Source organism: Monopterus albus, unplaced genomic scaffold (assembly GCF_001952655.1).
Source record: "Monopterus albus unplaced genomic scaffold, M_albus_1.0 scaffold238.1, whole genome shotgun sequence".
NCBI classification, from domain to species: Eukaryota; Metazoa; Chordata; class Actinopteri; order Synbranchiformes; family Synbranchidae; genus Monopterus; species Monopterus albus.
The window spans coordinates 1-10,237 of NW_018128118.1; the positions used below are offsets into that span (position 1 = coordinate 1).

A 10,237-nucleotide genomic window follows, 5' to 3' on the forward strand; every position below is an offset into this window, starting at 1 on the left:
GATAGAACATTCAACAAATTATTCAAAATAAAAGCTTCTCTTCCTTAACTCATCAAATATCCCCCTGCTGCATAATCAGCACTGAACACAGATGTAGACTATGTCATGTATTGGGTAATGTATGTGTCTTACTTGGTATAAAAAAAAAAATCACACATTGTTTTAGGAAGCAATTTAAAAAGACTGTATTAGTTGGTGAACAAAGGTCAGAGGGCCTTTTAAATGGGCATCTGGCAGACAACACTGTAGGAACAACACTGTCCCAACAGATGCAGCCCAGCGTATCAGATGTATTTAACTAATTTCTGCCTCTAGGGTAATGAGTGTTGTGAAATATAAGTAACATTAATGAAATATATGTGGTCTTCTTGACTGTGGGCTTCATTTTCCAAAATCAAACAAATATAGGCTATACAGCACAACACATTTAACCCATGGAAACATAGGTCCTGTTTTACTATAAAAGTAAATTTGTATCCGTTAGTTATAAACTGAGCTTCTGCGGATCATTTTCTGGATTAAACAGTAAATAGTTTGGTCTATAAAATGGTAGAAAATAGTGAAAAATCCCTATCACAGTTTAATCGAGCTCAAGGGGATGTCATCAGATGTTTTTTTTTGGTCTGGCCCCCAGTTCACAGCCCAAAGAGAGTCTGTTTAGGGTTGTATAAAACAGCAAATTGTCAAAATAATTTTTAGTTGTAGCCCAAATACAGTATATGTATGTTTACTGGAAGGTTTCATGTTCTTATATAATTTAAACACATTTAATCCACTTCTGTTAAATAAAATTGTTTTCTTAGCTTCATCATTTGGCCTCAACTGCAGCCTAAGCATACACACAGAGAAACATGATGGAGCCACGCAATCCAGGGATATCCTCCATCCCTCAGACAGCCCCAGTACACAGCGAGTCCAGCTCCCCAGCTGTAGAGATGGACCCAGTGGAGTACACCCTTAGGAAGCGCCTCCCGTGGAAACTCCCAAAGAGACGAAATGACGTCTACGTCAACATGAAGACTGATTTCCGAGCTCAGCTGGCACGCTGTCAGAAGCTTCTGGAAGGCGGAGGTCACAGGGAGATCTGTGTGCATGGCCTGGGCCTGGCCATCAATAGGGCGATCAACATCGCCCTTCAGCTGCAGGCCAGCAGCCAGGGGGCGCTGCAGCTGGCAGCCAACACCTCCACAGTAGAGCTCGTGGACGACCTGGAGCCTGAAGATCCTGATGAAGCTGGGGAGCCTATGACGCGTACACGTAACAACTCAGCTATTCATATTAAGGTTTTCTACCCTGATACCCCGTAACCTCATTAGTCTTCTAGTTTGTTCCTTCATAATCCAGTAGAAGGATGATGATGTTGTCTGTTGGGACTGTGTGTGAGGATCTATGATGACAGCAGCAGAGGACTGCAGAATGGAGCAACCAACTTGCAGTGTGTTTATCAGTATAAACAGTATAGTATGCTCATTTTTCAACTGCAAGTTACTGTTCTTTTTTCATTTTGCATGTTGAGGTGGCAGTGTTGTTCACCAGGTGAAACCTCAGTGTAATTTAACATTTGTAGACCAGGCTATGCCAAACATAAATGTACATGTGTCTTTAAGAGTCTGTGCAAGTGTTTACAATTTTATGTCTGTGTGTTTTTGAAGCTACAAGTAATTAGAAAAACGGAGAAATCCCATGTTTATATTTTAAGCAGGCGATGTTGTGGGAAAGATCCACTAGATGTCAGTAGTCATCCACATGGCCATACCAGGATGGTCTCCCTCTGTAGCCCAGTTTCTATGGCACCATATCACGATGTATTGTCAAAACCCGTTAATAGTGTGGGTTCAGCCGAGGGTCTGGGATATTGTTAGACTCAGTTTAAATTTGGTTTAATATTGTTGAACTGCAGGGTGTGTTCATTTTGTCCAACAGTTTTCTTGAAGATGTGATTTCTGGATGAAAATAAAATTAGCTAGAATGTATTTTCTGCTGTCTTCTCTGAATCGGGGACAGATTTGATCAGGATTAAGTTGTACGGTAGCAGCCTGCATTCAGCATCTGAACTACTGAAGCTTGCATGTTAAATCAACAAAATGCACAAACTTCCCCTTGTTGTGTTTCCATCAGTCCTTTTTTATCCAAGAATAATATTTTGTATTTAAATAGCAAATTATATAGAGATGAGACAAAACAAAATAACAGGAAATAAAACATGTACAAACATCCTTAAAAAACATCTTGCACTTGCACAACAAGATATAAATATACAGCGGGAATAAAAACAAGGAAGAAGTTTTAACTAGTCCGAGACAATTGAGCTTCCATTTTGTAGAAAGCCTTATGTTGTCAGGACTAACTGATTGCCTGCTGTCTGCTTGATGACAGACAATAAAGGGAGAGAGGAGACAGTGTTAGCGTCAGATTCCGGAAAACTATTTGCAATTACAGCCTCACAGGATGTTAAATGTAAAAGCCAAACAGCATTTTTTTTCTCAGCCTGCCCACTAGTGTGTTGAGATGGGTCGAGTGTTGGTTAGGCAGCAACAAAAACAGGTAATGACAAAACGGCTTCACAGTTCTCATGTAACCCCCACCCATCAACTCATTGACCTCTTGCTCCCTTGTTAACTGAACCTCTGCTTTTTAGTCCTGGGTTCTATTACATGGAAGGTACATGCAGTGTGGAACTGTGTCAGAAAATACCTTTGCAAAAGTGTTAGTGTTAGGCAAGAGAACATGGCAATGAGAGCCCAATTACATGTTTAAAGATCAAATGGTAAAAAATACAGAGACTGGAACCTAAAAGTAGAAAATCTGTATAAATAGTAATGACAACTTTTAAAAATATATTAAACTATACACTGAAAAAATCTAAGAGAAGAGACTGTTTCTGTGAGGCAGAGCTAAAAAATATTAAAGGCTTGTGGGGTGAGTCCCCATACATTTTTGCAGCGGTATTGGAAATGGATGCCTTGTCGCAACCTCAAAGTCCTTCAATTTCCAGGTGCAATGAATATTTTATGGGTGTTCCACTCCACAGTTCCCCTGAAGAGGTGAGTGTATGGAGTCAGTCTTACTGGAAACAAACACACTGCTGTACATGCAAATTAGAAACTTGCAGTCTGAACTCACACATGCAAAAGTACATCCACACAAAGTGCAAGAGAGTGCCAGTAGAACAGCTATTGGAGCAGTGCTTCCGAAAGGCCTAGTTTTGGCCAGTGTGCTTCACCATGTCCATGTGTCACACCTGCAGTTCTTGTCCATCCAAAGCCTAGCTGGAGCTATACTTTTGGCTTTTTCCTCTTAGTGAAGATGGCTGTACCTTTCTCTTTCCACACCGTTTCCAGCAGCCAGTGTGCAGTTCAACAGTGTCGGGTCCCTTTTCTTGCCTTCGGAAACACAAATTAGCTTTGCCTGGTGTAGGGAGATGAGCGAATCAGCTGAGATCTTGCTGACAAGCCTGTGCATCCAACAGGAGGAGGCGCACTTTTCCTCGCAGAAAGTTGACATGGACTTGAAGCAAATCTGTAGCTGAGGACACCCTCCATGTTCCCTCAAGCTCTGCTGCACTTGCTGATGGGGTATATTCCTGAAAGGGAATGCAAAGCAAAGAAACATGTTATTCTTTCAAAAATGTTTGAAATCTTTTTTTTTTTTTTTTTTAGGTGCTAGATTTTTCCTAGTCGGAGTAAGTAACACCACAGAAATAATTTCCAGATACCCACCCATTCCCACTAGGGCAGTCTTACCTGTTCTTGGGAAATATGTTGATGTTGATAATGTTTTGGTTTTGACAAAATCAATGCATAATCTTTCCAGGCTTGTTCTGTTTTTTTTTTTTGTCTTGTTTTTCATGGGTGTAAGAACCCTGTTAACCATTCCCACTTTACAGTAATGAAACTTTTATTTAATTGACCCTTGAGCTTGGACACAGACTGCTCATTCAGTGTTAGTTGCCCTGTCCACAAGGTCTCTGTTTGGACCTGAATAATTTCAAAAGCTGTGTTGTTGCAACCTCCGCACGAACCAACTTGTACAAGGACATCAGTGGCGAAGGCCTTGTCACAAAGGCTCAGTGTTGCACTTCAAAAGGATGTCCCATGACATCCCCAAGTTTGTCTGTCACCAGAGAAAACACCATTTTAAGGAGCCAATCATGGAGGCGCTCTCGGCAGCTAAAAATCCAGAACGGTGGCTGTCAGACTGCAAACAGTTCATTTGATTCAGATGTGATATGAGTTGGTATCTAAAGTGTTTTGGTGACCAAGCATGGTCATGATTTTACCTTTATATTGAATTAACACAATTTTTAATTTTGGAGTAATTTTGACCTTTGTGTAACGTCAGCAGTAACCTCAACGTTTGGCTTGGCAACCTAACTCATTATGTAATGCTAGCTTTGGACTGGAGGCTACATTTGGTACAGTTTTATGTAACCAGGCAAAGAGCAGTTAGGAGCAGCTTAGGGAGTTGTTTTGTGTGTCAGTAGACTAGCAGAATGAAAAGAAATTAGGTAGAGTAGCTTTAATTTAAGAGAGATGAACCACTTGGAGAGGTGGATGCTAATGTTTTCAAAGGACAAGCTATAGACGAGTAGAGTGTGGCTTCTCAGAGCAGTATCTCTGACTTAACTGACAGAAGTATAGTAGGTAATGATTATAAAGAGCATGCACATGCCCAGCTTTCATCTTTCAATGGGACTTAAAGGATTCAAACCAGTTAATTAAAGTTTTTAAAGTTAACCAGTTGCTCCAAGCTGCTACAGCTCCACAGCTGCTATAATCTGTTGTTTCTGAATTTCTGTTTCTGAACTTCTGTATCTCACCTGGATGTTGAGGCTGCGTAGCACAGCACTGATGCTGAACAGGTTTCTGATGGAATTATCGATGTGACTGTGTAGCGCTGCATTGGTGACCGAGGTCTGGAAAAAGCCGAAGGCCTGTTGTAAAAGCCATAAGCCAGACTGCACGTCCTGAGCTTGCTCCAAAGCCTTGACAAAATAATCAAAAATTTAAAAAGAAGAAGAGAGGGCAAAAATTAACAAGAGTTACACGCCCCCCCAAAACTTAGCATGTATCATGTATATAATACATATCATATATATCAGCATTATATACTAGGTATACTGTATAGAGGAAACTAAGTCTGTTGTCAGTTGTTTTAATGGGCAGCTATGGTCATTGTTCAGTTACTTACATTTTTCTTCTCCCAGACATCAAAGTCAACTCTGGTTTGTGGAACAGTGACAGGCTCTGACAGGCTGCATCCTTCTCTACATGATTTCTAAGAAAACAACAGAGAAATTGTGTTTGGAAATGTTCAGTATTGGTGCTTCCCGGACCACAAGATCTCAGCAGCAGGCTTCTCCTGCTCTTAAGTCTTACATGCATACATTTTCCTCTCACCATAGCGACTTCTGCGTCTCGTGCTTCCTTAATGAAATGGTTCAGGACCCTCAGGTCACAGATCGGCCTCAGCGGGGATGGTAGGCCTGGCCGGGTCCACTCCAAGACTATCAACAGCAAGGCAAGCAGTCCTGTCATCACAAATACAATAGACACATAAATACAGTCACTCCAAGGCTGTTGGACTTCCAAATGGCATGGAAACAAGCAGATATGCACTTGTAAGAAAGCAGCAGCAGCAACCTTGGCAAGCCTTCTTCAGAAACTGTGCTTCCTCTGATTTGATTTCATCTCAGTGAGAACAGTACCAATATGTACCAATGGATATTACTGAGCAGGACCCCTTTGACCAGTATGCAAGCAGTCGTTATTTTAATGGTATACACAATAAATGTAGGCATTTTTATTGTGTTTTCTACATACTATGTACAGCTAGCTAGATGGATAAATAATGTCCCTGCCCTTGTTTCTGCTGCATGATTTTCTGGCCCTATTACTTGTTCTGGACATTTTTATGCTCAATCCAGTCTTCCGTCCATCCCTGGTTTTCCTCCCAGCTCTGCCCTGCACACCTGCCTCCCATTCCCTCCTTGCCCAGTCCAGATATCCACACCCAACACACCTGTTTTCACTTTCCTGTTTAGCTCCCTCTTCTTCCTTTGTTCTTTGCCAGACTGTGTTTATGCTTCTCAGCCTCTGTGTTCATACCCCCTGTTTGTTCCTGTTTTCCCAGAGTTAACATGTTTGGTTTGGAATCACCTGTGTTTGGACTCTGTCTCTCACCTACTCCCTCAAATTTATTACTTGGCTCAGACTGTTTAAATGTCTCTGACCTCCACTCGGACTCTGACTCTGCCACGGATTACCCCTGCTTGGTTTTTGTCACCACTGCACACAGTAAGCCTTGCTTGTTCTTGTTTTAGTAAACCAAAGTGTTCTACTTTAGACTGTCAGTCTGCCTGAGTCAGCATTTGCCTCCCTTCCTGCCCATTGTTACTGCACTATCCATGACAGATACATGCAGTAGAATAGATACAGTATATGGTAGCTCCAGGAGATGCATATGATGGATACAATGGATGGATGGAAGGACACAAATTTGAAGTTTAGCACAGTGAAGTCAATGGGGTATGGAGGGAAATTAGGGGACATTAAACAGGAATATGCATATCTGCCAGGTTACCTTCAGCAATGAACATTACTATTGTAAAAATGTGAGTCGTTTAATTTCTGCCAGCTCTAGATCTCATCAAAGCAAAGTCAGACTAGCCAAAAAAAATCCACTTTATCATTTGATTTTTCACATTCTAAATGTATGAAAACCTTAATATCTTAGGAACAACTTTCTTTGGTAATGCATCTATTTACGTTCAGAATCATGAGAATCAATATTGTATTATGTATGTCAACCAATTTTCTAAACAATATTGCATTTTCTGTCAGTTACAAAACAGCACCCTTTGAGTTCCTAGGGATACTGCTGCTAGTGCTTGCATTTATGACTGCTGTTTCATAAACATTGCATATGAGAAATTTCTGTACATAGGTGTCACAGATATGCTAATACAGTATAAACATCACATATCAGCTGATGGTGGTTTGTTTTAGAGCTGTATCATATAAAATGAGCATGATGTCATGAATCAGTAAGATTCACTAGTAGTTTATTCCTTCTATTTCATTCTTGTATGTGAGACTTAGGAAACCACGTGATTAGTTGCATATCATGACACAGCAGCCTGGACATGTGACACAGAGGGATGAGAGAAAAAGCAGATGATTGTACCTAGAAAATAGGTCAGATACCAGCTACGCTGCAATCACAGGGTATGTGCCATGGAAGGATATGAAGAAATACTATTATCAGTGTTGGTCCTTAAGAGGTCAATAGTATGATCAGCCTAGGTTCCATACCCCCACATGATGCTGTCACTGACATGTAGGCTCCAGTCTGTCTTTAAAAGTGCATGTCTGACTCATATCACCCCCTGTTTTAGAGAATGTGGACATGATGGTATGCTGCATATTGTTCCAGCTAGTAACTGCTCCATGCACAGTAACAGTACTGCAGAATCCTTGTTAACTTGAGCGAGCACTTATAATCCCTGCCATCTAGTAGATGTGAACATACATGTAAATAAATGGCATTATCTAGCATGCAGGAAATGAATGCTGAATGGGACTAATTAAAAAGCATTTCAAACAGAATAAATCCTACAACAATCTACTAAGAGGCTGCTCCATGTTGGCTACACACTGGTGGACCTTTGTACATTTAAATAACTCAAACTTTACATTTCTGTGCATATGGTCGTCTTGAGACCTCCTATAATGCTGTTTTTTTTTCTATGATATCATTCAAGAGCAAAACATGATCAACTCTGTGGTCCCAAGTATATTTGAGATGTGCACACTTGAATAATCTTTAAAATATATCAATTTGTGTAGCATTTTTCAGAGTCTGAGTGATGTCTGTACAGACAACCCAGTGGCCTCGTTTCCATATATGTTGACATCTATCATTATCCAAAACCCGGGCACTTTGTTAAATAAGTGTGTGTGACTCATCTTGAGGATTATCGTGACCTTTTCACCTCTGCCAACGCCTACGTGAGAATGCATCAATGTAAAGTGTGCATGCACATATGTGCACTCTCTCTCTACATTCTCACCATGGTGGTGGAATTTGCAGTCCAGGTCTGTGGCCAAGCTAAAAGGCAACAGCTCTGTCTGCCAACATGAGCTGCCAAAACCATGCTGCTATTTTAAATTGGAAACAATAGTCAGCATGTGGCTGTGCTTTGGATAATACCAGGCTTCACTCCAGATATGTGACCAATGCTTTGGAAAGGTGGCTGGATGCTGAGATGACACCTTTGACACGTCCTATTTTAACCAACTTGTGCTAAACTGGTGCACAGAAAGAGCTCAGTTATTTAACCCAACTAGCTGGTTACACAGAGAGCTGATAAAAACTATTCAAAGTACATCTCAGCCATGGGATGGTTGCTTATGAATGCTTTGTGACCTCTATTTTGAATGGATCTTCCCACTGAAAAAGTGCAGAGTTGTAAATAAGTAGCTATCAGATGACACAGGTGTGGCATAATTTCCTGTCTGGTTCCGCTGGAATCCCTTAAAGCTGTCAGCCTTTGATAACCTTGTGCTCTTTTCTGCTGACATAAGTGTGACGACTGTGACAGAAGCTGCGCATTCAGTCTGCTTAACTTTCCAATCTGCTGTGTCATGCTAGAGAAGAATGACTGCAGACTTTCCCCCCCTCCTGTGGAACAAGCCAGAAAAATAAATTGAGACTCAGCAGTTTTTCCGCAGTGCCTGACAGTCACAGGAAACAGTCCATTTTTCAGCAAGAGTGGGAATGTAACATGCAACACCGGACGTGGTGCCTTGCTCCACTCAGTAAGGCTCAGAACCAACAAGAAACCTTGCATCAGTTTCGCCAGCAGCTTCAAATAGTTTCAGTATCCATCATCTGACAGTGTGCCTTCTTTTAATAGTGAATTTCTAATAGCTTATCTGATTGACTAATTACAGGATTATAGTTTAACAGCTTTTGTTAATATTATAAAAACGATTTCCATGAATGTAGTGAGTCGTGTAGTATGAAGAAATGTTTTAGAAACCGGTACGAAACAAATGAAAAGGCAACTTTTAAGAAAACGCACATAACTACTCCCAGACAGCAGAGATGCCGCACTATAATCTCACGGTTCAATAGTCAAACACAGAATGGTTGTATTCATATATCATCATCGACATAAACCTGTAATAAAATCCTGAGCATACAGTCCAGCAACACACAGGTATGCACACAAAGTAGCGCGCCAGGCTGGATCATATTACGAGCGCTCTTACCTCTACCCGTTTTTTGCAACATTCGCAAACCGGTGCCGCATCTTTCATAAGCATCGTGAAAAGATTAAATATATGCAGAAACTTCCCGGCTCAAGTTCACCATTCAAATCCAATTAGTCCACCGTACAACCAAGTGCGCCGGTCCTGGCACTAGTCCGACCGGCTTTTAAGTCCGTGTCAAAAAGATCCGCGCTGCTGGTGAGAGTAGTCGCTTACTACACTTTCTCACAGCTGTGCTTTGGCAAAACCTTTTATTTACCTCCCCAAAGGATATAGCGATAACGTGATGGCCCGCAAGAACGAGGACGCGCCTTTTACGCACCACTGTGAGCGATTAAACATCAACCCATGCATGCAGACCCTCTTTGCGTAAAGCGTGAATATAGGCTAACTACTAAAGCCGGTGTACATACAAAAATTACGAAGGCATGTCTATAACTCACTAGGAAACTCCATAGCGGTGTCCGCATAGCCCCTCACAGGGTCCTCGTGGTTTGGCTCATAGGTCCGTCTATTGCCCATTAATTGGAAACGAAGCTCTTTTGTGGATCTCCTGCACTTATCCGGTAGGTGTTTCTAAAAACTGATCCTGTTTTGTTTTTTATTGATTACTTTGAAAATAAAGTCACATTGTTTCTTTGACAATCTCAACTATCTCCTCCCTTAAGGCAAAATGTTTTCTTTCATTGTGAACCAAATAATGGGCTATAGCTGTTTATTAAACATTTGGCCTTTACAAGTAAATAATGCCTCAAAAAAGCGGCGCAGACACTTCCCATTCATTGTTCAGATGGTTTCCAGAAGGGGTGATTCCAGCAGTATATTTTCAAAAAACTGATAGTGTAAATATTGATACATACAGTCATGGCCAAAAGTCTTGGTACCCCTGCATTTCTGTCAGATAAGGCAGCACTTCAACCAGAAAATTGTTGCAATCACATTCTATGTTATCCCTGTGTTTA

The 10,237-nt window shown here is 41.1% G+C and overlaps 2 protein-coding genes across 3 annotated transcripts; one reads left to right on the forward strand and one right to left on the reverse strand.

Annotated features, from left to right (window-relative positions):
* Positions 1 to 776: 776 nt before the first annotated feature.
* pop7 (POP7 homolog, ribonuclease P/MRP subunit) lies at positions 777 to 1,973 on the forward strand. Its single transcript, XM_020620492.1, has one exon. It carries the CDS (start codon positions 852 to 854, stop codon positions 1,305 to 1,307), a length of 456 nt encoding a protein of 151 aa, XP_020476148.1. The 5' UTR covers positions 777 to 851; the 3' UTR covers positions 1,308 to 1,973.
* Positions 1,974 to 2,183: 210 nt separating this feature from the next.
* epoa (erythropoietin a) lies at positions 2,184 to 9,823 on the reverse strand. Of its 2 annotated transcripts, none has more exons than XM_020620484.1 (5): positions 9,719 to 9,823; positions 5,400 to 5,530; positions 5,191 to 5,277; positions 4,820 to 4,984; positions 2,184 to 3,583 (listed from the first exon to the last, which is right to left on the reverse strand). In XM_020620484.1, the coding sequence occupies exons 1-5, from the start codon at positions 9,795 to 9,797 to the stop codon at positions 3,431 to 3,433; spliced, it is 615 nt and encodes a 204-aa protein (XP_020476140.1). In that variant the 5' UTR covers positions 9,798 to 9,823; the 3' UTR covers positions 2,184 to 3,430. The 2 variants fall into 2 exon arrangements, with proteins under 2 accessions (XP_020476140.1, XP_020476141.1); XM_020620485.1 differs by lacking the exon at positions 9,719 to 9,823 and adding an exon at positions 9,276 to 9,521.
* Between the last annotated feature and the right edge of the window lie 414 nt (positions 9,824 to 10,237).

Coding starts and splice junctions, on each gene's coding strand:
- pop7 (XM_020620492.1), top strand. CDS start 852: ATGATGGAGCCACGCAATCCAGGGATATCCTCCATCCCTCAGACAGCC.
- epoa (XM_020620484.1), bottom strand. CDS start 9,797: ATGGGCAATAGACGGACCTATGAGCCAAACCACGAGGACCCTGTGAGG. Junction 5,531..9,718: donor CACCGCTATGGAGTTTCCTA/GTGAGTTATAGA, acceptor TTGTGATGACAG/GACTGCTTGCCTTGCTGTTG. Junction 5,278..5,399: donor GAGACGCAGAAGTCGCTATG/GTGAGAGGAAAA, acceptor TTGTTTTCTTAG/AAATCATGTAGAGAAGGATG.